The sequence below is a fragment of the Notolepis coatsorum genome (genome assembly GCF_963971535.1).
Source record: "Notolepis coatsorum genome assembly, chromosome: 6".
NCBI classification, from domain to species: domain Eukaryota; kingdom Metazoa; phylum Chordata; class Actinopteri; order Aulopiformes; family Paralepididae; genus Notolepis; species Notolepis coatsorum.
In genome coordinates, this window is record NC_140170.1 from 139,719,270 (window position 1) to 139,746,981 (window position 27,712).

A 27,712-nucleotide genomic window follows, 5' to 3' on the forward strand; every position below is an offset into this window, starting at 1 on the left:
CCACAGAAGAAGTCACGTTATAAAAATAAGCAGTTTCTAAGAAAAAACGATTTGTTGTGTACATTTCTGAAGCATTTAGCATTATGGGCGCGGCCATTTTGTTGCTGACGTCATACCGTGGGTTGGGTGTATACACTCTGGTTAGCTGCCTATATTGAATGGGTCAGTCGGCAAATAAAATGTTGCCTACAAAACAACGGGACCGCGGTGGTTCTGTTTGTATTGCTCCTGGCTGTTCAAACTAATTTTACCATGTGAGAGAGAGGAAAGTTGGTTAATTTCCACAAACTACCAGTGAAAAAAACAGTGTTGTTGACATGTTGGCTCGGGCTGGCTGCACTCAGGCGGCGCGACCAGCCTGTTGGACAGGGAAGGAGGATCTGCAGAGAACACTTCATTGCCTCGGATTATGTTGTTGGGGTGGGATGTTTGTCCAGAAGACCACTAATCAGCTGAAGCCGGACGCGGTTCCCTCGGTCTTCGACAGACAGACCGGCGTTAGCTCTCGGGAGCGATCGCTAGCTAGTTGGCACCAGCCGGGGCCCGGCGTTAGCTCTCGCTAGCTAGTTAGCGTTAGCAACCGGAGCGTCGCGGAGCATTCAGCCTGCTGGCTACACAGCTTGTGTAGCCAGCAGGCTGAATGCTCCGCGACGCTGGTTGAAGTGGGTCTAGGTAGCCAGCAGGCTGAATGCTCCGCGACGCTGGTTGAAGTGGGTCTAGGTAGCCAGCAGGCTGAATGCTCCGCGACGCTCCGGTTGCTAACGCTAACTAGCTAGCGAGAGCTAACGCCGGGCCCCGGCTGGTGCCAACTAGCTAGCGATCGCTCCCGAGAGCTAACGCCGGTCTGTCTGTCGAAGACCGAGGGAACCGCGTCCGGCTTCAGCTGATTAGTGGTCTTCTGGACAAACATCCCACCCCAACAACATAATCCGAGGCAATGAAGTGTTCGCTGCAGATCCTCCTTCCCTGTCCAACAGGCTGGTCGCGCCGCCTGGGTGCAGCCAGCCCGAGCCAACATGTCAACAACACTGTTTTTTTCACTGGTAGTTTGTGGAAATTAACCAACTTTCCTCTCTCTCACATGGTAAAATTAGTTTGAACAGCCAGGAGCAATACAAACAGAACCACCGCGGTCCCGTTGTTTTGTAGGCAACATTTTATTTGCTGACTGACCCATTCAATATAGGCAGCTAACCAGAGTGTATACACCCAACCCCCGGCATGACGTCAGCCATGACGTCAGCAACAAAATGGCGGCGCCCATGTTGAAAACAGGGATATTATATTATATTTTTCAGACAAATAAGATAGATTTCACATTTGATTATAGAACCCTGTCTTACACAAGGTACACAACAAACAAACTAGGATCACATTGCTCACTGCTTCATCTCCACTTTAAAAAGTGGCCTGACTGGGGCTATATTTTGCACTATATTTCCTGGCCTGAATGATTTCCCCAGTCCGGCCCTGGTTAAAAGCCTCCAATGCTTATTAGTGTGTGTGCGTTTGAACGTTTGCATGTTTCAACCATTTATTAAAAAAAATTAAAATTATAATTCTTTTTTTTATTATTATTTTGTTTGTTGTTGTATTTGGGGGTCGCGGCCTGAAAAGTTTGGGAACCCCTGAACTAGAGGAATGCGCAATTTTATTTTATTTGTGACATATACAGTGTTGATACAACCCCACATTGCTAGAAAACAATGCTAAACACTGGAAAAGGCCATTTATAAGATAGTTCCCCTTTAATATCATTGTAATTGTATTTGTTCTCTCATATGAGAATCTCCAGTGCTCGTTCTCATAATATGATCATAATAATACTTTCTCTCTTTCCAGGATGCTGCTGCTATCTCAGAGCAGCATTCCCATCTGGAAGACTTGACTGAACGAACAACATAATGAGCTGAGGAAGTCTCATATGACTTCCTCAGCTCATTATGTTGTTCTTTCTGTCGAGTCTTCCAGATGGGAATGCTGCTCTGAGATAGCAGCAGCATCCTGGAAAGAGAGAAGGTTGACCTACCTAGCATTTCCCCTAATTATATTTCACTCAAAAGTCTTACCACTAATTAATAATAATAATAATAATAATAATAATAATAATAATAACTGGACTTTGAAGAAGTCTTTATTCGGCATGCAGTGACACACACATGCAATGGGCGGCACACACACAGGAACACACACACATGCAATTTTTGTTGTGTCGCCGATGCGATTGAGTCTCTGCACTTGACCCATCCCGTCATCCTTCCCCCCAAGGGCAGCCGGGAGCAGATAGGGGCTGCGGCGTGGGGCTGCACCCCGGGGACCAATCCAAATGCTCCTGTCCGTCTTTGTCAGGGATGCGACAGCGTTAACGATCTGTTGTGCATGTTTTTCCATTGGGTTTATCTTATCGGGGGGGAAACCCTTGCGAGCACGGGGAGAACATGCAAACTCCACACAGAAAGGCCCGGGAGATACCCCACCTGGGTACCTGGCAACGCGGAAACCTGGTCCCCAAGCGGGAATCGAACCCTGGACCTTCTAGCAGTGAGGCGGCAGTGTTTTGTGCTGCTATTTTTTGTTGGTAAATAATGAAAAAAAGAATGATTGAATGCAAACAGTGGCAGTCCGATAATTGGGGGAGTGGCTGAGTAATGACGAGCGATTCCTTAAATAAAGATTCTCATTACTGCCTGTGGGTTGTGGACAGCCTCCCAGACACGGAGGAAAATATGTCTGGTATATGTCTCAAAAGCACCCTAATCCCATAGTAATTAATGGGGGGGGGGGGGGGGGGGGGTGTACACAACAAGGTCTGTGGATTATCTTGAGTAACATGGTCATGCTTTCTGGAAAGAGACATTGCTTTTGTTTTTCAAATCTATTTATTTGCTCCTTTGTGCGCCATAAACCGAGTTCCATTCAGCTCCATTGTATAGCTCTCTATGGCAGATAACTAGGAGGACCAATCAAACAAAAATTATGTTTTTTTTCTTTTATTTTCGGTGAACTGCATCTTTAACTGGAAATCTAGTCAATATTTGTTAGAGTGGGTCTGTCACTTGAGTTTAAAATGTTGTATTTCAATTAAAACAAGGTTTTATTTTAAGAATTCAACCGGAAACCTTCTGATTACAACCGCTCTACCTCCTGACCCACTGTCAACCCCAAGAACCATTATTGGATTGTGTGTGTGTGTGTGTGTGTGTGTGTGTGTGTGTGTGTGTGTGTGTGTGTGTGTGTGTGTGTGTGTGTGTGTGTGTGTGTGTGTGTGTGTGTGTGTGTGTGTGTGTGTGTGTGTACGTGTATGTGTACTGTATGTGTACTGTATGTGTACTGTATGTGTATGTGTACTGTATGTGTACGTGTGTATTTGTATGTGTATGTGTACACTGTACAGTATGTGTGCGTGCGTGCATGTGTGTGTGCAGAGTTGTTCCAGTATTCACTGTCTGTTGAGCAGCTCCAGGGTTTCTCTCTTGATGACATCATCATTACAGTCTCTCTGGTGTTCAGCTTAAGGAGATGTTTGTTTACAAATCAAAACTGAGCTGTACAGTATTTAAGCAACATCACACAAGAGGGAGTGCTGTTACACTGAACATCAGCACGGCTTTGATTTGGTTGTTGGTACGAGGCCACAGGGTGAATAGTTCCACAACTGCGCTCTTGACCGTGGATCGTTGCCAGGTAACCTGAACGCAAACATGTTCCTGCACAGCTTTCTGCTTTGTACAGGTCTACCACTGGACGACTTTGTTTTACCTTTCTCCTCGACCAAAGGCCGTTTTTCTGCCATCTTCTACAAGTTATCAAAGACTTTTCAAAATAACTGGAGAAATGTGTCATGGCTCCCTTCCCCCTCTCCTTTGAGAGGAGGGGCGAAGCACACACCGATGTGAAATGAGTGATTATTGATATAACCAGTACTCGAGTTGAGGGGGGATGCAGGGGGATGCCATCCCCCCTGAAATAAAAACTGTCAATATCATCCCCCTTCTAAAACGGCCATCCCCCCTTCCCATCCCTTACATCAAAGTATCAGAATGTTTAATGTTTAATAAAAATGTCCGTGGCACTGGCCATCCTCTCAGTCACGAGAGCATGCACTCGCAATTCGTCAAACTGTCAAGCGGTGCGCGTCTCGTGCCACTGACTGTCGGTCGCTTAGCCTTAATTGACAATGGCACGAGACCCGCGAAAATATCAGATGTTTAATACAAATTCCCACGGTACTGCTACTGGCCATCCTCAGTGCGCGTGGGAGCTTGCGCAAAATCATGCAATGCCAGTCTTCCCAAAGACACCAGATGTTGTCAGTGGCAACATGGCAGTGCCACGGCAAAGTTAAATACAATATTTAAATAATAAATACGATTGGACTGAAACACTGGATTGCATGCTTGGACTGTCTTTAAGGTTCGGTCGCTTGATTTCCTCGGGGAAATACTTTTTAATCCGTTCAAGAAGAGCTTGGAGGTTGTAGACATCTTCACTGTGTTCACGCTCAGTTCATTTTCCTCCATAAATTAATTAAGCTCTGGAAATCCGGCCCATTTCTACTCCAGCGCTCGAGTTTCCTCGTGAACGCTTGTATTTTATCATTGAGCGACAGGATGGTTGTGTTTTCACCTTGTAGTGACAGATTAAGTCCATTCATTTTAGCAAATATGCAAGACAAATATGCTAGCCCTGTTATCCAGTCGGGATCGGAAAGGTGGGCAGCGAGCTGGGACGCATTCTGTCAGAAACAAGCGCGCCTCATCCTGCAGCTCAAACAGGTGTTGCGCGCGACTTGCATTATGTAGGACAAAGGAAATCCATAGGCTGAATATGATTTATTATCATCATTTTAGGTCTATTATTTTATTTTACATTTTAAAAGCATTTCTTTTATCAGTTTAATTTATTTTAATTGTTTTTAACACACACACACACACACACACACACACACACACACACACACACACACACCCAGTATTAAAATAAGAAAGGTGTTTCAATATTGTTATTGTTTTGGTTGTTTTGTTGTTACCTGTTGGTCTAATATAGGGAATATCTGTATAAGTGCTATTTGTTTTTCTAAGCAGTTTCAATTAGCATTTGATTCCCTGTTAAAAAAACGAAAATTTTAACTGCAATAAAATGATGATGGATCAATATTTTTCTCATTCTTTTCCTCCTTTTTTTAGAATGGGTTATTGTTTAATTTACATAATGATTTAATTAATCACAATTGAAAATCAACCCTTAGATAGTTTCTTTATTTTCAAGTTTCTTTATTAGTTGTCATACAGAAGTACAGAATACTTTTATACAAAATGCTTCTTTCTGTTACGCTCCAGAGACTGTGCTAGACAAAAATAGATAAGTATAAAATAAGTATAGCAAGTATAAAATAGAAGTCAAGTATGTAGACAAAAGTGTTCAGTATATACGTATATACATATATACAATGCAGAGTAGAAGTAACTGAGTTACAATACAATATACTATACAGTGCAAAGCAGAAATGGGATAAGGTATAATTTAGGTACAATTTACAGTAAGGTGTAATGAGGTATGGGTTGTAGTGCAAATTCTTATTTTATAAATATAAAGTGTGTTTAGGTGTTCTAAAGTGGGTAAGGTGGGTGCTGCAGTGAGTTGTTTGTTTAAAGTGAGTGTGTGCATGTGGATGTGTGTGCTGTGAGTGCATTTGATGGTTGTTACATAGTGTTATTGTTCATTGAGCATCCTGATGGCCTGGGGATAGAAGCTTCTTCTGAGTCTCTCTGTTCTTGCCATGAGACTCCGGTATCGCTTGCCTGACCGCAGCAGTTCAAAGAGGCAGTTGTTTGGGTGGCTGGAGTCTTTGATAATTCTCTTAGCCTTACCCATGCACCGCTTGTTGTAAATGTCCTGGAGAGTGGGAAGCCCCCCTCCAATTGTGCGTTTGGCTGAACGGGCCACTCTCTGTAGTCTGCTACGGTCTTGTGCGGTGCTATTCCCAAACCAGGAGGTGATATTGCCAGTCAGGATGCTCTCTATTGTGCATGAGTAGAAGTTCTTAAGGATCTTCTGACTGACTTGAAACTTCCTTAGGCGCCTGAGGAAGTAGAGGCGTTGCCGTGCCTTCTTCACAACACTGTCAATGTGTGTGGTCCATGTCAAGTCCTCGGATATGTGGACTCCGAGATACTTAAAACTGTTCACTCTCTCGACCGGTGCCCCATCGATGCTGAGGGGGCTGTAGTCCCTGACCCCCGACCTCCTAAAGTCCACAATCATCTCCTTTGTTTTGCTGACATTCAGGGAGAGGCTGTTCTCTTGACACCATCCCGCTAGAACCTTGACCTCCTCCAGGTAGGCCCTCTCGTCGTTTGCAGAGATCAGGCCCACCACTACTGTGTCGTCAGCAAATTTGATGATTGTGTTGTTGTTCCGCTGTGCCACACAGTCATGTGTGTACAGGGAGTAGAGGAGGGGACTCAGAACACAGCCCTGGGGGGCCCCTATGTTGAGAGTGATGGATGAGGAGGTGCAGTTGCCTGCTCTCACCACCTGGGGTCTGCCTGTCAGGAAGTCCAAGACCCACTGGCAGAGGTCATAGTTCAAGCCCAGGTCCCTGAGCTTGGCTATGAGTTTGGAGGGGACTATGGTATTGAATGCTGAGCTGTATGCAAATTGCAGGGGGTCCAGGTTGATGGGGAGGGAGGAGCAGATGTAGCCCTTTACTAGCTTCTTAAAGCACTTCATGGCTATGGAGGTGAGAGCTACAGGGCGGTAGTCGTTGAGGCAACCAGGCTTGGATTTTTTGGGTACAGCAAGATGGCGCTGCTACGACCGGCTGCCTCTCTGTGCGCTCCGTCGAGACTGTGCTTACTTTTGTTAATATTTATAGTTTTAAGAGTTCTGTTTGTACCAACTTTGTATGCCCGTCAGTCACTCATAGACATTGGATTACGGGAAACCAACTGGATTGCTCTCTGGATCGGCTCACCGAACAACAACAATGGCCTGCTGAGATCTTGAGGACAACGGGACCAGACCTCGGCCCACGCAACAAAGGAACCAGGCGACGAGGAAAAAGAGCCGGCGTCCGAAACAGACTGCGATCCAGGCAACACAGAACGCCATTGCCCAGCATATTGCTGGCCAATGTACAATCAATATATAATAAACTGGATGACATCAGAGCAAGGATTCAATTCCAAAGAGACGTTAGAGACTGCAATGTTCTTTGCTTCACCGAGATACCAGTTTTGATCATATACCAGTAACTGCTTTTTTAAATACACTATAATTCAATATTCTAGAAACACATTTGACTTTGTTGGGTTGAACAAAATGGTAAATTGGGACTGTTAACCGACCATAGACTTCCATTTTGACCCTACTGTAAGAGCCATGGTGTCTTGGCAGCCCGGGTGGGGACTGACTCCAATTCTGAGGTGCCAAACATCCATAATAACATCATGCATGTTGTTTTAGAAGTATATTATCTTTGTGCTTACAATAATGAAAAGGTACGGTACACAGTTGGTCTCCCCCTCTGTGCCATTATCAGCACAAAATATGATAAAATATATGAATTGTCCCCTCCAATAATAATTATGTGGTATCAAGAGTAGTGTATCTACTCCCACTCTGTAATTCTAGTTTCGAAATACTCCTAAAAGCTTCATTTGCGTATTAAAATCATTAACATTTTCTACCGGGGGACGATGCCCCCGGACCCCCATACTCTGCGTCCCCCCCAAACATGTCATGAGATCTGCAGCCCTGACCAATCCATCCCCCCTGTTTTTTTTTCACAACTCGAGTACTGGATATAACACATGTGCAGCGGAGTGATACATATAGTTAAAAGTCCCAATGCTGTTATACTGAATATCAGCACTCATGGAATGCCTCTTGTCCAAGCAAATTACTTGGTTGGAACTAATGTATGTACTGTTGTATAATATAGAAATAGCATAATGTATTCTATTTCTGGGTGAATTTTCCTTGTAATACTAATGAATCTAAACTAAACCAATCTGAACTACACTAATACTAAACTGAACACTCATTCAGGGGTACTACGACTATGCTTGCACCTCATGGTACCAAAGCACCTCAAAGGCGCTAAAAACAAAATTACAAACATCTCAAAACAAACTGGTCAGACTACTGCTTGACCTTACTCCTAGAACCCACCTCACCCCTGCCCACTTTGACAACCTAGGATGGCTTAGAGTAGACGACAGAGTACAACAACTTGCAATGGGCCTGGTCTACAAGATACACTACACGACCAAGGTACCCATGTACATATCAAAATACTTCCCAAAGGTCAGTGAATACCACGATCACAACACCAGAGGGAGCTCCACAAATCATGTTAAACCCAGATTCGGCTCAAATAAGGGACTAAACACGTTTCGCAATTATGCCACATCAATGTGGAACGCCCTACCCAAAGCTGTAAAGGAATGTGGATCACTACCCACTTTCAAAACCTCTCTCAAGGGACACCTACGGGAGACTGCAATTCAACACTGGCCCCTGTAAATATCCTAACCCAACCCCCTCCAATGTACAGTCATTTACCTAGTATGGTTTTGTCAATAGTTCAATGTACAATTGTGTTTGTTTGTACAGTGTCTCCTCCCCCCCCCCTCAATGTACAGTGTTACTTGTTTATACAGTGTGCCCCCCGCCCCCCCCCCCCCCCCCCCCAACCACCTCCAATGTAAATTACCCAGTATGGTTGTCAATATCCCAATGTACCCAACCCCCCCCACCCAACCTCCTCCAATGTACAGTTTCTACGTCAAATGTATATACTCCCTTTTCTTGACTCCTTCTGTATCACAAAAAGTACTGTATTTGCAAATCTGGTATGTCATAAATGTATAGATGTAGCAGTACTGACTATCTGTATGTCATGTATGTCATATATGTCTATATGAATTGAAAATGGGGGACCCTGATGGAAACAAGACAAACGTCTTTCTCAGGTCTGCATCCCCTTAACAATTGTATGTATTGAGCCGTACTGTATTGTACCCATTCTGCAATCTGTTAAATAAAGTTTTCATTCATTCATTCATTCATTCCCTTTCTTCCAGGACATAGCCACCATGCAGCTGTGTGCCAACAAACTGGACAAGAAAGACTTCTTTGGCAAGTCAGACCCCTTCTTGGTCTTCTACCGCAGCAATGAGGATGGAACGTAAGTGTGTGTGTGTGTGTGTGTGTGTGTGTGTGTGTGTGTGTGTGTGTGTGTGTGTGTGTGTGTGTGTGTGTGTGTGTGTGTGTGTGTGTGTGTGTGTGTGTGTGTGTGTGTGTGTGTGTGTGTGTGTGTGTGTGTGTGTGTGTGTGTGTGTGTGTGTGTGTGTGTGTGTGTGTGTGTGTGTGTGTGTGTGTGTGTGTGTGTGTGTGTGTGTGTGTGTGTGTGTGTGTGTGTGTGTGTGTGTGTGTGTGTGTGTGTGTGTGTGTGTGTGCGTGCGTGCGTGCGTGCGTGCGTGTGCGCGCGGGCATGTGTCTTATGTGTCTGTGAAAGTAAGAGTATAATCAGTATTCTCCTATCTGAATGCAATACTGTTGTTGTTGTTGTTGTTGTTGTTGTTGTTGCTGCTGTCGCCGGTGTTGTCATTCCGCCAATTCTTTCAAATCAAGGAGGGGTCCCTGTCCATGGTCCATTAAAAATGATATCCTGGTCATGAATAACAACTGAAAAGCAGCAAAATCCTGATTTCTCTGTAGGATCCAGTACGTGATTACTTTGAACGTTGTATCACAGTACTTGGCTTGTAAGGGCCAGTGTATTTCATATGCAAGAGACATATTGTGGAAAAAAATAGCCAGAGCCAAGGATGTACCTCAGTCAAAATATAGACTTAGTTAAGACAGATTTATTTAACTCAAACAGAGTATCGATATACAAGTAATCAAGAGTTATGCTGGATGACTCCATGAAGATACTGGCCTAGTATCCCCAGAGAGCAGAATCATGTTAGCGTAGACCTTTATACCAGGATAAAGGGGGTGTAGCCAGGTGAGAGAAAGGAAGTAGATAGGATGATTGGGGTTGGGGAGGGCTGGAGGCGTCTCTACAATTCGTAGCCACATTTCTGCAGACCCCTCTCTGATTGGTTGAGCTCCATTTCTGCAGACCCCTCTCTGATTGGTTGAGCGAAGCCCCTCTCTGATTGGAAATGTACTACCAGATTCGCTTATAACGTTATTTCGCGTGACTTCGCGGTTTATTCATAACGTTATGCACATTTCACAACACAGCCAGCTGTCAGAAACTGTACATTGTAACGTTGTTATTTCGCGGCCTGCCATTTGATGTTCCCAAATCATATTCAGAAAGTATCACAGAGACTTCTATTGACCAAGGAATTAGTTATTATTAGTAAGACACATTTCCGTAGCAATTGACCACCAGACTCTTTCTCTTAAAACTTTGAATCTGAGAGAGCTCTGGTCAGCGAAGCCGGCGAGCGATTATTATTGGTTTTTAATGACAAACCAATTACATAATCCTATCCAACATATGTGTAAAGGCACACACAACATATTCCAGTTAACGGTATATTTTTTTAATGATTCGTTATGGCGTAATCAATACTTCCATGCGTATAAATTGCGTTTGCGACCTCCATGTTTTGGGGCTATTCATCAGAAAACTCGGATCCGGGATTCGGCTCCCATCCGTCGGGCAACAACTGTGGGTTTTCAGCCTCTCTCTCTGGAGCTTAACGGAGTTTCGACTCCTGGCTAGAGGAGCTTGTTGCGGCTCATGCGCATGCGCGCGCTCGGCCAATCAGAGAGGGGTCTGCAGAAATGGCCTCAACCAATCAGAGAGGGGTCTGCAGAAATGCGGCTACGAATTGTAGAGACGCGGGCTGGAGAGGGGAGGAGGGGTGACAGGATGGTGAGCTAGGAGGGGGAGGACGGGGTAGACATGGGGGATGGTGAAGGTAGACAATGGAGACGTGTATTGGAGGGAAGAAGCCAGACGGCCTTCCACCACGATAATGCAAGATGGACTAGTCTGTATTTCCCATTGAGCATTGTGAGAGATAGATGCACAGATAGATGGATGGATGGAGTTCAGATCAAATAAAAACACACTATTTGTGTCCAGGTTCACCATCTGTCACAAGACGGAGGTGATCAAGAACAACCTGAACCCCGTGTGGCAGCCCTTCACCATCCCTGTGAGAGCCCTCTGCAATGGAGACTATGACAGGTGAGCATCCCTGTGAGAGCCCTCTGTAATGGAGATGATGACAGGTGAGCATCCCTGTGAGAGCCCTCTGCAATGGAGATGATGACAGGTGAGCATCCCTGTGAGAGCCCTCTGCAATGGAGATGATGACAGGTGAGTATCCCTGTGAGAGCCCTCTGTAATGGAGACTATGACAGGTGAGCATCCATGAAAGGACCCTCTGTAATGGAGACTATGACAGGTGAGCATCCATGAAAGGACCCTCTGTAATGGAGATGATGACAGGTGAGCATCCCTGTGAGAGCTCTCTGTAATGGAGACTATGACAGGTGAGTATCCATGTAAGAGCCCTCTGTAATGGAGATGATGACAGGTGAGCATCCCTGTGAGAGCCCTCTGTAATGGAGTTGATGACAGGTGAGTATCCCTGTGAGAGCCCTCTGTAATGGAGATGATGACAGGTGAGCATCCCTGTGAGAGCCCTCTGTAATGGAGATGATGACAGGTGAGCCCAAAGCACATTGGAAATGAAAAGGTCAAGGTAAAAAAAAGAAGAACAACAACAGCACTTGTGGGTGCTTATGGCAAAGTGCCATGCAGACAGAACATGCTGGAAGGTGTTGGGAGTGTCGCCCTGTTCTATGTTGGTCAGAATAATGCCAGCAGTCGGCCATGCTAACTGTCTCAGGCCAGCGCTGGTGTTATTGGGACTAACGTGGAGGCAATGCAGCGAAACACACACACACATGCATGCACAAACCCATGCACACCCATAGACGCTAACACACACATTCTGTACATACTGTACATGCAGTGCCTTTTTCACCTTTCAGGATGGCCTCCCAGATACTAAAGAACTTTTACAAACACACCATGGAGAGCATCCTGTCAGGGAGTGTCACCTCCTGCTCCTGTTACAGGAACAGATAGTGGTAGGGTCTGCTCCCCAACCTGCAGGACATCTATACCAGGCAGTGTAGGACTAAAGCCAAGAGGATCATAAAGGATCCCAGCCATCCAGACAATGGACTCCTCTCTCTGTTGAGGTCAGGCAAACGCTACCACAGCTTTAAGGATAACACACAGAGAGGAGCTACTACCACTAAGGCATCCAGATCCTACATGAGGACTCTGTCTACTGCCTGCACAATACTCACTGGGGCTCGTGCACCAACATTCTCCTTGTAAATAACCTTGTAGGAATTTCGTAAGAGTAAACCTACAGTACGATAGTCCCAGCCAGAGTCATCAACGTGTAAATTGGTGCTATTAAGACATCAAGATTGTTTATTGTCATGTGCACAGTTAAACAGACAGTTTGCCGTACAATGAAAATCTTACTTTGCTAGTCCGCCCTTCACACAAAATCACACAATACTTAACAATTTTTTTTTTACAATTTAAATACAAGCAAGTACAAAAAAAGAAGGTAAAAATAGGCACAGTGAGTAACATTGGGGGGGGGGGGGCTAGGTGGGGGAGCTGGCATTCACAAGCCTGATGGCCTGTGGGTAGAAACTGTTTGTCAGTCTCGTAGTCTCGTAGTCTCGTAGTCTCGTATTTTCAACTTATGTTTTGAGAATGGTATTTTTCCACAGTCCTGGAAGATTGCGAAGGTCACTCCGCTGTCAAAAAACAGTAGGGAGGCCTTCACAGGACTAAATAGTAGACCTGTGAGCATATTGCCTGCCTTGAGTAAATTAATGGAAAAGATTATATACAAAAAGGTACAAGCTTATTTTTGATGGGAACAGAATCAATTTAGAACACCAACACGCATACAAAGCTGGCTACTCCACAAACACAGCACTCACATCACTGACTGATAACTGGCTTAAACATATTGATAGGAAGTCAATGGTGGGTGCTGTGCTTCTGGATTTTAGTGCTGCATTCAACATTATAGATCATGATCTTCTGCTCATGAAACTTTCAGCTTATAAATTCAATGAAAGTGCTATTAAGTTGTTAAAGAATTACTTACTTAATAGACTACAATGCGTGATGTTTAATGGCACACTATCGGAGATGAGGGAACTCCATGCCGGAGTGCCCCAAGGGAGTTGCCTGGGTCCCTTATTGTATGCAATCTTCGTTAATGATTTACCATTAGTACTTAATAATGCATCAATGGAGATCTATGCAGATGATACTACAGTGTACGTAGCGGCGGAAAAATCTGAGTCTGTTAATAGGTTATTGCAAGATGAGATAGTGCTAATTTCCAACTGGGTAAGTGAAAATAAGTTAAAGTTAAATGTTGCAAAAACCAAGAGTATAATGATAGCCTCAAAATATACATCTAGATCAAATCCTAAATGAAATCTAGTTCTGAACTGTGCTGATATCGAACAGGTCAGTGAGGCAAAACTGCTGGGTGTTGTAATAGATTAAACACTTTCTTGGTCGAAACACATTAGCAATATGGTGGCTAAGATGAGCTGTGGTACTTCAATGATCAGAAGGTGTAGAAATCTATTGACTAATGGTACAGCAAAGCTTGTACTACAATCTTTGGTCTTATCCCGCCTGGACTACTGTCCTACTATATGGTCTAACGCCTCTAGGCTTGATCTGAACAAACTCCAGTTCGCTCAGAACAGGGCGGCACGCCTTGCTCTGCGCTGCTCTGTGAGGAGTAGTGTTGGAGTGATGCATGCCGCACTGATCTGGATGACAGTGGAACAGAGGATGGCATGTAGCCTGGTAACTTTTTTGTTTAATATCTGTAATACTGGGAAATTGGGGGCTTTGCACTCACAACTGTACCCAACTAATATGAGACATGGATATAGCACTAGGCAAGCATTAGATTCATGCTTTACTTTACCTCTACCAAAAACAAATGCTCTGAAAAATACGGTAATGTATAGAGCAGTTACTTATTGGAATAAAATACCCAGAAATATAACTATGGTAAGTTATGTTTAAAAAAAAGTTTAAAATTGCGCTCATGAATAATGAGTTACATTTTGGTCATTGACTTATTATGGAAATTAGTATGGAAATATAAAGGTGACTTAAGAAAAGTTATGCTATATTATGAGTTAAAATCATATAAATGATTTTGAACTGTTTTGTTCTTATGACTATGTAATTTGTATTTTATGGTTGGAGAATTGTGATATCTAATTTATGAATATTGAGTGAGCTTTTATTCACTGTTTTGTTCGTTGTGATGTTTTCTTGTGAGTACTTCAATGTTTGTGGTTTTATATTTTTATTTTAACTTTTTTCGTGTGTGTTTGTATTTTTAATGTTTGGACCCCAGGAAGAGTAGTCTCACTTTGGTGTAGACTAATGGGGATCCACAATAAAACAATAAATAAAGTAGTCCTGGCTTTCAGACTCCTGTATCACCTGCCTGATGGCAGGAGGTTGAAGAGTCTGTGCTGGGGGTGTATACTGTCCTTAATTATATTGTGTGCTCTCCTGGTGGCCCTGGTAGAGTAAATGTCCTGTAGTGAGGGGACGGCTGCTCCAGATACTGAGCCGTTTTAATCACTCACTGGAGTGCCTTCCTGTCCTTAGCAGTGCAGTTTCCATACCAGACCGTGATTGAGCTGGTACACTCTCAACCGTACTTCCATAGAAGTTGCTGAGAATTTTGGGTGGCATGCCAAATTTTCTCCGCCTTCTTAGGAAGTACAGTCGTTGCTGGGATTTTTTTATTTTCTGTTGGGTGTTGTGAGCCCAGGTGAGGTCCTCGCTGATGTGGGTTCCGAGGAATTTAAAGGTTTTCACCCTGTCCACCTCTGTCTCACCTATGTACAGAGGTGTGTACTGTACACTCCTCCTCCGTGGGTCAATAATCATCTCCTTGGTCTTGTCTGCATTCAAGGAGAGATTATTGTCATGACACCAGTCCACCAGTACGCCTCCTCAGCTCCCCCTGTGATCAGTTCGATGATTGTAGTATCATTTGCAAACTTGATGATACTGGTGTTGTTCTGGGAGACCACACAGTCGTGTGTGAAGAGGGTGTGTACAGTAGGGGGCTCAGCATGCAGCCCTGGGGGGTCCCTGTGCTTAGAATCTTTGTGTCTGATGTCCGGTTGCCGACTCTGACTGACTGGGGCCTGTTTGTAAGAAAGTTCAGCACCCAGTTACAGAGAGCGGTTGTCAGACTCACAGTGAGGAGTTTAGCAGAGAGTTTGTGTGGGATGACCGTGTTAAATGCAGAGCTATAGTCGATGAATAATAGTTTAGTTTTTTAGTTTTAGTTTACTCAGTTTATTTGATCAGGGACAGTGCATATCAATCAACAGTTAATTAATACAAATAAAAAACTGTAAATATGCCAACATTAGCAGGGTTTCTAGTTTTCAGTTGTAGTCCCTGGGCTAAATGTTTAAGCCAGTCTGGCATATGTGTCCTTGCCCTCTAAGTGGGTGAGGGTGGTGACTGCATCCTCAGTGGACCGGTTCTGACGGTAGGCAAACTGCAGAGGGTCCAGTGTGTCTGGGATGGTCTCCTTGATGTGTGACATGACTATCCTTTCGAAACACTTCATCACTATTGGGGTGAGTGCAACGGGACGATAGTCATTCAGACAGGTTACAGTGTTTTTCGTTGGCAGGGGCACGGTGGTGGTGGTCTTGAAGCAGGTGGGCACAACAGCTTGTGCTAGTGACAAGTTGTAAATGTCAGCAAGTACATCAGCCAGCTCTGATGAACAGACCCTGCGGGCATGGCCGGGGATGTTGTCTGGGCCGGCTGCCTTCTGTGGGTTTGTTCTCATCAGAACCGTACATACCTCTGCCATTGTCACAGTGAGTGGGTGAGTCCTGCGTGCACTCCGTGGTCAGAACCCCTCTCTGTTGGTTAGTGTTGGAGACCTCGAAGCAGGCATAGAACTCGTTCAGTTAATTTAAGTTGACAAAATTATCGCAGCTGTGAACTCCTTGAATGAAGTACGTCACTCATTCTTAAACTGGAAGCGCGTTCTCGTACACCTGGATTTGCATACAGACACGCCCCGCCAGCTCCATTATAAGGCGAAGGACCATGTGCAAAACGTAAGCGAGGGGCTCTAGGTAGGGGAATATATGCTAATTCTGGCCAATCAAATCACATTAAAATCTCAACGTGACCAAACGTCTTCGCCTCGCGGGCACTTTTTAATACGCAATGAAGCATATAGCACTAGTTAGAGGGGAAATTCGGATTCCTCTCTCGGATTAATTCATTGAGCAGCAACTTATTTTTCGCCGGCGGGACCTTTACTGGGCACCAGCACAGCACACCACTGTGGATATTATGATTTAACAAATCTATCTGTCCAGGAGGAGGACCACATTGGCCAGGTAAGCAGCCTACATAGGCTAGCTTGGTTGCTAACTACTAACGTTATCAGGCTAGCTTGGTTGCTAACTACTAATGTTATCAGGCTAGCTTGGTTGCTAACTACTAATGTTATCAGGCTAGCTTGGTTGCTAACTACGAACGTTATCAGGCTAGCTTGGTTGCTAACTACTAACGTTATCAGGCTAGCTTGGTTGCTAACTACTAACGTTATCATGCTAGCTTGGTTGCTAATGTAGCACCTGTGTCACTAACAGTAACAGCTGTTCGCCACGGACCAGTTCTAGGTTCGAATGAGGAGAGGAGTAATATACACAGTTAAAGGAGTAGTAGACCAAAGACAAGGTTATAACAGTGACTGGTAGTTTATTCACAACAGCGCTAGCTAGACAATTACAATACATACAAACGTAAAATGAAGTATCCCTTTTTGGTTCTTTTCTTAATCACTCTCTCTTTCAGGAAGGTTAATTCGATATCAAGTCCTAGGTTGATTGGATCAACACATTAGGTTTGGTTCAGACGTCTCTGAGGTTGCTTGCACCTCATGGTACCAAAGCACCTCAAAGGCGCTAAAAACAAAATTACAAACATCTCAAAACAAACTGGTCAGACTACTGCTTGACCTTACTCCTAGAACCCACCTCACCCCTGCCCACTTTGACAACCTAGGATGGCTTAGAGTAGACGACAGAGTACAGCAACTTGCAATGGGCCTGGTCTACAAGATACACTACACGACCAAGGTACCCATGTACATGTCAAAATACTTCCCAAAGGTCAGTGAATACCACGATCACAACACCAGAGGGAGCTCCACAAATCATGTTAAACCCAGATTCGGCTCAAATAAGGGACTAAACACGTTTCGCAATTATGCCACATCAATGTGGAACGCTCTACCCAAAGCTGTAAAGGAATGTGGATCACTACCCACTTTCAAAACCTCTCTCAAGGGACACCTACGGGAGACTGCAATTCAACACTGGCCCCTGTAAATATCCTAACCCAACCCCCTCCAATGTACAGTCATTTACCTAGTATGGTTTTGTCAATAGTCCAATGTACAATTTTGTTTGTTTGTACAGTGTCTCCCCCCCCCCCCCCCCCCCCCCTCAATGTACAGTTTTACTTGTTTATACAGTGTGCCCCCCCCCCCCCAACCACCTCCAATGTAAATTACCCAGTATGGTTGTCAATATCCCAATGTACCCAACCCCCCGGGCCCCCACCCAACCTCCTCCAATGTACAGTTTCTACGTCAAATGTATATACTCCCTTTTCTTGACTCCTTCTGTATCACAAACAGTACTGTATTTGCAAATCTGGTATGTCATAAATGTATAGATGTAGCAGTACTGACTATCTGTATGTCATGTATGTCATATATGTCCTGATGAATTGAAAATGGGGGACCCTGATGTAAACAAGACGAAAGTCTTTCTCTGGTCTGCATCCCCTTAACAATTGTGTGTATTGAGCTGTACTGTATTGTACCCATTCTGCAATCTGTTAATAAAGTTTTCAATCAATCAATCAATGTCACTAGCTAAAAGCTAGGTTTAAGGTTGGACATTAGATGTATCCCTTTTTCGTGAGTAACTCATTATATTTCTTCTGCAATTGCAGATCAGTAAACTCTATAATAGTTTATCATTCAGTAAACTCTATATCAGTTTATCATTTCAATAGGTAAGTGTTTAAACATATTAATTTAAACCTTTAAGTGTGCAGGGAATGCAAGTACCTTATTAGGTGAAATTACCCTTGAAACTCTTCCTTTGCAGGTGCAATACGAACAAAGTACCAATAGAAATATTCAAGGTTATAGGAATGCAAATACCTTATCAGGTGGAATGACCCTTTAAATAAATAATAATAATAATTCATTTATTTTGTATAGCGCTTTTCAAGGACCCAAAGTCGCTGACAATAGGCAAAAAAAGAAAACAAAGAAAAGAAAGAAACAAAACCAGAGGGAAACGGAGGACAATAAGAATACACAGGAAACATAGAACCATGAGTAATGGTTAACAAATGCGGGAGTGGGTAGGAGAGACAGTCGGGAGGAGAGTAAGGGAAAACCAAGGGGGGTGGGGGGGGGGGGCAGGAGAGGAGAGAACGTGGGGCAGGGGGAAATGGTGGCGAGTTGGAGGAGGGTGGTTATGGGTAAGGAAGGTTGAATGCTTGGGAAACCATCTTTCTTTACAGGAGAACCAGCAGTGATTCAACTATAATCAATATGTTATCAGTGAGATTCAAGTATCTTACTGGGTACATTGACCCTTTAACTCGTCCTCTTTACAGGAGAACATCAGTAGTTCAGGTATCTTATTGGATGCATTTACCCTTTAACTCTCCCTCTTATAGGAGAAATATCAGTGGTTCAAGTAACTTACTGGGCGCATTTACCCTTTAACTCTCCCTTCTTATAGGAGAAATATCAGTGGTTCAAGTATCTTACTGGGTGCATTTACCCTTTAACTCTCCCTTCTTATAGGAGAAATATCAGTGGTTCAAGTATCTTACTGGGTGCATTTACCCTTTAACTCGCCCTTCTTATAGGAGAAATATCAGTACCCATATATACAATGTGCATCAATCAAATACAAAATACAATATCAAAATACAAAAGGTGAACGGGGTCAAAGCCCTTGGAAGTCCTTGTGCTCTCGTTCAATCAGTTTGTGTCATAGAAAAGGATATGATAGTCCTTGGAAGTTCTTGTGACTCAAGTTCAATTAGTTCGTTAATTCCTGATCCACCTCCTCACTGGGAATGAGGAAGGCAATTTCACAATCCTACCAGGCTGTTGAGGCAACAGTTGTTGAGGAAACAGGGGTAATCAGATCAGGCCGGCATAGCCTTGATCTAGATCTGAGGTTCAGTGGGTTGGCTCGCCATCTTGTGTCGGTCCGGCACACTGCCTCGTCCCGCGTGGGCACACGCGGTGAATGGTGGTCGGCCGGGACTCCTGGGAACTTCTTCCCGGGGGTGGAACGGGGTGCTAGAAAAACCTGGCCTGCGTTATACAGGCATTCAGAAAATAAAAGCTATTTACCATCTTTTATCGCTTCATCATCTTTTCATTGCTTTTAGAATGAATAATCAATCAGGCTACTTTTAGCTATGCTAAGCTAAAGTAGGCTACCTTATCACAGCACGTGGGAATATCCATCTGTCTTATGCTAAGTTATGCTAAAGTGCGCTAGCATATGGGAACATTCCTCACATTCCATATTAAACTCTCAAAAGCAGTCCAAATTATCAATACAATTATAAGTACTTCTGAAATGGTTTCTTTCTAGTTTTCATTTAACCAAATTTAGCTTGGAGCTTCGCTAGCATGACTCAGGATTAAGCTACATTATTAGCTGATTAGCCTTGAGCTAGCGATTTTGTACATTCGACAATGGACAGCACAATATTGATGAAACTCACCAAAACCGCTTCCGGAAATGGTATGCTCTTTAACTGCAACAACTTCTTCGGTTTTGTAACTGGGGGAATCTTTTATGGCTGTTTGATAACTATTTCGTGGTGCTAGTTCATTTCAGTATCCAGCAGCATTCAGCTGTGTCAGTCTCGTTTCAATCTGTAATCTCATCTGCCGTATGGCAAGGCTCACCTGCCGTAAGGCAAGGCGTGGCTGTCGTGACACCTATATCGCGTCATGAGGTAATTTAAAGGGCAGTGAGGTTGTAGCCCCTTTCGTGACTGCGATGCAAGCCAGGGGCTCGAATATGCAGTCACTTATTCCTCCGTAGTAGCCAGGTTAATTTGCACCACCAAGCACTGCTTAAAAGCTAGCGGTGGGTCCAAAATATATCAGATATAAATTTCAAAGGTACCCAGCGTTCCATTAGGGTTTCACACACACACACACGGCAGGGTTTGAAAGCTCGGCATTGCTAATAAACATTTTAAATCATTTTTATAAACTGGTCAACACTGCTCAAAACTGCTGTATTTTTGTATTTGGCTGCCTGGTGCGCCATCACAGCGCATGCGCATCATGCACCCAATGCCAAATGCAAGTTATGATTACAGTGTAAGGTAGTAGTAGTTATGATTACAGTGTAAGGTAGTAGTAGTTATGATTACAGTGTAAGGTAGTAGTAGTTATGATTACAGTGTACGGTAGTAGTAGTTATGATTACAGTGTAAGGTAGTAGTAGTTATGATTACAGTGTAAGGTAGTAGTTGTTGTGATTACAGTGCATCGCAGTCACGAAAGGGGCTAGGTAACTGCTTGGTTTGACTGGCCGCCGAGCCATACTGTACATGTTGACTGCTTGGTTTGACTGGCCGCCGAGCCATACTGTACATGGTGACTGCTTGGTTTGACTGGCCGCGAGCCATACTGTACATGGTGACTGCTTGGCTTAAATATAAAAAAAAAATATTATAAAAGATTTTAATAAAATCTTTTTAATAACTTTTTTTGTTGGCATCCTCTGTTATTTTACGATGTTGATACGAGCATGCCTTCGTTGTGATCAAAAGTGTTATTGTAACGTTACTCCACAACGTATGCCGTTGGTGATGATCGAAGCATAGAAACCCCCCCCCCCCACCCTTTCATGCATGCATGATGAAACATAATACCGATAATATAGCATTGATTTCAGATTGATTGTTGATCCATGCGAGGAATGGCGCGATTTCTAGTTAAATGCAGTAAACACTGCTTAGCGGCGTTTCCTGGGATTACACAGAATTACTCTAAAACTATACTCATATTCACCACGGTATAAACGGGAATGTATGGATGAAAGAATTATCTGTTTTTTGCATCTTGACCAGAAGAAACTCAATGAAAATCGACTATATTATTAGATCCATAGCTATAATATTTAATATAGTTTTAGCACTGCAAACACCGGCATGTATCCCCATTCATTAAAGTGCTGGCACACACGACCCACAGTGACCTCTCGTGAACGGCACTGGATGTGTTAAGAAGACACCGCACACCAGTCTGTCCGACTTATGGCGGCTCTTCCGTGCTCGTAATTCCTGCTCTTAGCAATGAGTGAATCCCAGAGAAGGAACCTGTTAGGGTGGGTAGGTGTGTAGGACCCAGGTGCAGGACAGAACGAGTAGAGAGCAGGCAGGAAACGGCAGGGTGTAATTCCAAGCGGAAGAGCTTTACTTAGAAACACTACAAACTGAAACACTACAAACAAAACCTCAGCAATGCTGGCAAAAGGGCAAAAACATAAAGGTACAAAAGCTACAAACGAATAACACTAATCGTGACAGGAACAGGATACACGGGATACAGCATACAGCAAGAACGAGCAACCAGGATAACAGAGTAACAGTGTAGACAGGATAAACAGGAAAAACAGGATAATGAACCGACAGGGCAGACCAGACATATATATATATACACACACTAATTGACACATGAGGGTTGATTGGAACGACACACCTGGGAGGGAATACAGACTGGCAGACTACAGTGACACTAAAACAAGACTGATAATAAATACACTAACACACACACTGGAGACAACACTAAACCAGACAAGGGAATACAAAAGGCAACAGGCACACAGGAAGGGATAACAAGACGGGGAGCTGCTCCGACCGGCCGCCTTTCTGTTAGCTCCGTCGAGACTGTGCTTACTTTTGTAAATTTTTATAGTTTTAAGAGTTTTATTTGCACCAACTGTTGGTGCATTATATGTGTATGACCGTCAGTCAATCATTGACATTGGATTAAGGAAAACTTACCGATTGGATTGCTCTCTGGATCGGATTTCTGAACAGCAGCAGTGGCCCGCCGAAATCCTTTGTTGTGGCCGAGGCAAGGAGAAGGCACGACGACGTGGAAGAAGAGCCGGGGTCCGGAATAGATTGAGGTCCAAACGACACAGAACCACATTGCCCAGCATATTGTTGGCCAATGTGCAATCGATAGGAAATAAACTGGACAACATCAGAGCACGGATCCAATTCCAGAGGGACATTCGGGACTGCAATGTCCTCTGTTTCACAGAAACTTGGCTGTCTCCAGACATCCCGAATCATGCAATAGAACCGGCAGACCACTTCTTCGTTCTCCGCAAGGACCGGATGGCAGAAGAGTCACAAAAGACGAAAGGAGGCGGCATTGCCTTCATGATAAACAAGGAGTGGTGCGATTTAGGCAACGCAAAGGAATTGTCTAACCACTGCTCCCCAGACCTGGAGTTTATCACGATCAAATGTCGACCCTTCTTTCTCCCGAGGGAGTTAACGTCCATCATCCTCATCGGAGTGTACATTCCACCACACGCGAACACTGGGGCCGCACTTTCAAAGTTACACGACGAGGTAAACAAACTACAGATAGCTAGCGTTGCCGCTGCCATTTTGGTTCTGGGCGATTTCAACAGCGCGCGTCTTAAAAAGGTGTTGCCGAATTTCTATCAGCATGTGACCTGTCCCACCAGAGGCGAGAACATATTAGACCATGTATACTCGCAATTTAAGAATGGGTACAAGTCACAGGCTCTTAGTCCATTCGGTAAGTCCGATCACGCCGCCATCTTTCTTTTGCCAAAGTACAAACAAAGTCTCAAGCGAACGCCGGTAGTATCGCGAGAGGTTAAGCGTTGGACCGTGACGTCAGAGGAGACACTCCAAGCTGCGCTTGAATGCGACTGGAGTGTATTCCGTGATAACACAGCCAATATTAACGAATACACTGAAACGGTGCTTGACTTTGTCTGTACTCTGGTAGAAGAAACAATCCCCTCTACCACAATTAGAATATACCCAAATCAAAAGCCCTGGGTAGATAAATCCGTCCGTGAGGCTCTGAAAGTGCGCACATCAGCCTACAACACCGGGCTGGTGACAGGCAACATGGAAGAACACAAGACAGCCAGATACAACGTCAGGAGAGCAGTAATAGAGGCAAACCGGCGTTACAGGGATAAAGTTGAACTTCAGTTTGAACAGGCTGACTCTAGAGGTATGTGGCAGGGCCTCAGAACAATGACAGACTACAAAGGCACCTCCCTCAAACTGAACAGTGACATCTCCTTAGCAAATGATCTCAATTCCTTCTATGCGAGGTTTGAGGCTGTGAATAACAACACCAGCCTACAAACCACGGCAATGGGGGGGGGGGGGGGGGTCTGCTGATGGAGACTCAGTGTTCAGGGTAACAGAGCATGAGGTGAGGCGGACCTTTAAAAAAGTGAATATCAGGAAGGCAGCAGGACCGGACGGCATCCCCGGCCGCGTCCTAAAAGTCTGTGCCGACCAACTGGCCCCGGTATTCACTGACATCTTCAACCTGTCCTTGGAACAGGCTGTCATCCCCACCTGTCTGAAGAAGTCCACCATCATCCCAGTACCCAAAAAATCTACGCCCGCTTGCCTCAACGACTACCGCCCTGTAGCCCTCACCTCCATAGCCATGAAGTGCTTTGAGAAGCTAGTGAAGGGCTACATCTGTTCCTCCCTCCCCATCAACCTGGACCCCCTGCAATTTGCATATCGCCCCAACAGGTCCACGGAGGACGCCATAGCCCATGTGCTGCACACAGCAGCATCACACCTGGACAAGAGGCAGGGGAACTATGTGAGAATGCTGTTCATCGACTACAGCTCAGAATTCAATACCATAGTCCCCTCCAAACTCATAGCCAAGCTCAGGGACCTGGGCTTTAACTATGACCTCTGCCAGTGGGTCTTGGACTTCCTGACGGGCAGACCCCAGGTGGTAAGAGCAGGCAACTGCACCTCCTCATCCATCACGCTCAACATAGGGGCCCCCCAGGGCTGTGTTCTGAGCCCCCTCCTCTACTCCCTGTACACACATGACTGCGTGGCACAGCGGAACAACAACACAATCATCAAATTTGCTGATGACACAGTAGTGGTGGGCCTGATCTCTGCCAACGACGAGAGGGCCTACCTGGAAGAGGTAGAGAATCTGTCACAGTGGTGTCAGGAGAACTGCCTCTCCCTGAACGTCAGCAAAACAAAAGAGATGATTGTGGACTTCAGGAGGTCGGGGGTCAAGGACTACAGCCCCCTCAGCATCGACGGGGCACCGGTTGAGAGAGTGAACAGTTTCAAGTACCTCGGAGCCCACATATCCGAGGACTTGACATGGACCACACACATTGACAGTGTTGTGAAGAAGGCACGACAACGCCTCTACTTCCTCAGGCGCCTAAGGAAGTTCCAAGTCAGTCAGAAGATCCTTAGGAACTTCTACTCATGTACAATAGAGAGCATCCTGACTGGCAACATCACCTCCTGGTTTGGGAATAGCACTGCACAAGACCGTAGCAGACTACAAAGAGTGACACGTTCAGCCGAACGCACAATTGGAGGGGGGCTTCCCACCCTCCAGAACATTTACAACAAGCGGTGCAGGGGGAAGGCTAAGAGAATCATCAAGGACTCCAGCCACCCGAACAACTGCCTCTTTGAACTGCTGCGGTCAGGCAAGCGATACCGGAGTCTTAAGGCGAGCACAGAAAGACTCAGAAGAAGCTTCTATCCCCAGGCCATCAGGCTGCTAAACGAACAATAAACACTATGCAACAACCATCAAATGCACACAGCACACACACCCACACGCACACACTCACTTAAACAACCACACTGCAGCACCCACTCTCCACACTTTAGATCACACAAACACACTTTATATTTATTGATAAAGGATTTGCCCTACAACTCGTACACCTACTGTAAATTGTACCTAAATTGCACCTCATCCCATTTCTGCCTTGCACTATATAGTATTGTATATTAGTACACTGCATAGTATATTGTATATTATATGGTAACTCAGTTACGTCTATTCTGCATCGAACATTGTACATATGTCTATACTGAACACTGTGACCTAATTTTTTTACTTCTAATTTACATGCTATACTATGTTATTTTATTTCATACTTATCTTGTCTTGCACAGTCTCTGGAGCGTAACAGTAAGAAGCATTTTGTATAAAAGTATTCTGTACTTCTGTATGACAACTATTAAAGAAACTTGAAACTTGAGTACACTGAGGAATAATGATATTTTGACAAGACACAAGTGAATGACAAGTAGTGAGGGTAGACCTGGGAATTGTCCAGCAGGTGGGGGTAGAGGACCACGAATGGGTGGAGGATGTGAGGAGAGCTGTCCAAGAGAAGGTGAGGGGAGGTGAGGTGCAGGGATACGAGGAGCGGGGACCGGAGGTTTATGACCGAACCATGCCAAAATCGGCCCAAAAAGGTTGTAAGTGGAGCTACGATGAAATTTGTTTGTAATCTTTCTCGTAAATCCGTTGGTGCATGAGGTCCACTGACTGCATCATACATGTATTACTTTGCACACCCATTCATTTACACATCTACTCATTTGCATATCTGCGCACTACAATCCTTTCCATATTCCTGATTTTCTGTATTTGTATACATATTGACTGGAACACACCCCTACACATGGGAATGTCTACACAGACACTACTCCAGTATACTGAGAGATACAGAGAGTCCCCTGGCAGTGAGAGGCTTAATCAGCATTGTGTAAACTCGTTTGGCAAGGCTTAAATGTCACAGATGTTCATATGTAAAGGTTCCACACTGCAGCTTTAAGAGTTGTATTGAGATGTATTGTTTATTGAGTTGTATTGAGTTTATCAAGTGATTTTATTTTATTTCATGCATGCACAGTCTAAAGGGGCACACAAAGGAAGCATTTACTGCCATTGTAATGTACATGTATAATACTGTATGTGACAAATAAACTTGACATGTTCTCACTCATGTATGTCTTTCTCTCTCTCTCTCTCTTTCACACACACACACACACACACACACACACACACACACACACACACACACACACACACACACACACACACACACACACACACACACACACACACTCTCTCTCTCTCTCTCTCTCTCACACACACACACACACACAGACACACACACACACAAACAAACATGAGCACAGGGACTCACAGCATACTCATTTTATACCCATATTGATGCAAAATCACACAAATAAAATGAATACGGAGGTGTGCAGATTGCTGCCCTTGTTGTGTGGTGGCTGCATCAACTCACACCACATTATCATTTTGATTGGCTGACATCTTTAGGCTTGTTCCATTCAAAACCTGAAGTCATTTTCCCTTTTCAAAGCACATTTGCGCCTCTCACTTTCTTTCCTCATTCCCACTCCCACCTTTGTTTATCTTTTCCTTTTTCCTTAATTTTTTTCTTTATTTTTCTTTCTTTCTTTCTTTCTTTCTTTCTTTCTTTCTTTCTTTCTTTCTTTCTTTCTTTCTTTCTTTCTTTCTTTCTTTCTTTCTTTCTTTCTTTCTTTCTTTCTTTCCCATCCATCTACATCTGCCTCTCCTCATTTTCCCTTTTCAAAGCACATTTGAGCCTCTCACTTTCTTTTCTCATTCCCACTCCCACCTTTGTTTATCTTTTCCTTTTTCCTTTCTTTTTTTCTTTCTTTCTTTTTCTTTCTTTCTTTCTTTCTTTCTTTCTTTCTTTCTTTCTTTCTTTCTTTCTTTCTTTCTTTCTTTCTTTCTTTCTTTCTTTCTTTCTTTCTTTCTTTCTTTCTTTCTTTCTTTCCCCCCTTTCTTTCCCCCCTTTCTTTCCCATCCATCAACATCTGCCTCTCTATTTCCCTCTCTGCATGTCTCCTTCTCATTGTCACTTTCTCACAGCCGCCCTCTCTGTGAATCTCATCTCTGCTATCTCTCCTCTCTCACTGCAGGACTGTCAAGGTGGACGTGTATGATTGGGACAGAGATGGAAGGTATGTAATTCACAGCCATCTCTCTCCTCCTCCTCCTCCTCCTCCTCTTCTACCACCTCCTCTTTGTCCTTTTCTCTCCTCCTCCCCCTCCTCATTCCCAATGTAACTGTGTGCATACAGTAGGTCCAGTGTCTTGTTTTCCCTGGTCTTGCAGGTCACAAACTGGGTGAAGTTCATCAGGTTCTTGTTTAGTTTTACATGGTTGAAGAGTCCCCATTAATGAGGAAGAATGCGTCCAGGTGTTTTGTCGGTGGGATGTAAACAGTCAACACTAGCACACCTGTTAGCTCTCGCGGTAGATTGTATGGCCTCAGACTTAGTGCCAATAGTTCAATGTCGGTGGATGCATTATTTAATGGTGATGTGCACAGGATGACACCAGCTGGCATTAACAATTGCAACAAGCCCTCCTCCTCTCCT

The 27,712-nt window shown here is 44.3% G+C and overlaps 1 protein-coding gene across 1 annotated transcript in view; it reads left to right on the forward strand.

Moving 5' to 3' along the window:
• LOC311229678 (copine-9-like) overlaps nucleotides 1-27,712 on the forward strand; it is a gene marked incomplete at both ends in the record, with an annotated part of 679,647 nt that overhangs the window by 501,356 nt on the left and 150,579 nt on the right. The window contains 3 exons of the mRNA XM_084315753.1: nucleotides 9,090-9,193; nucleotides 11,117-11,221; nucleotides 27,251-27,292. Of these exons, the coding sequence (XP_084171879.1) occupies nucleotides 9,090-9,193; nucleotides 11,117-11,221; nucleotides 27,251-27,292 (251 nt within the window). The remainder of the gene's footprint in view (nucleotides 1-9,089; nucleotides 9,194-11,116; nucleotides 11,222-27,250; nucleotides 27,293-27,712) is intronic.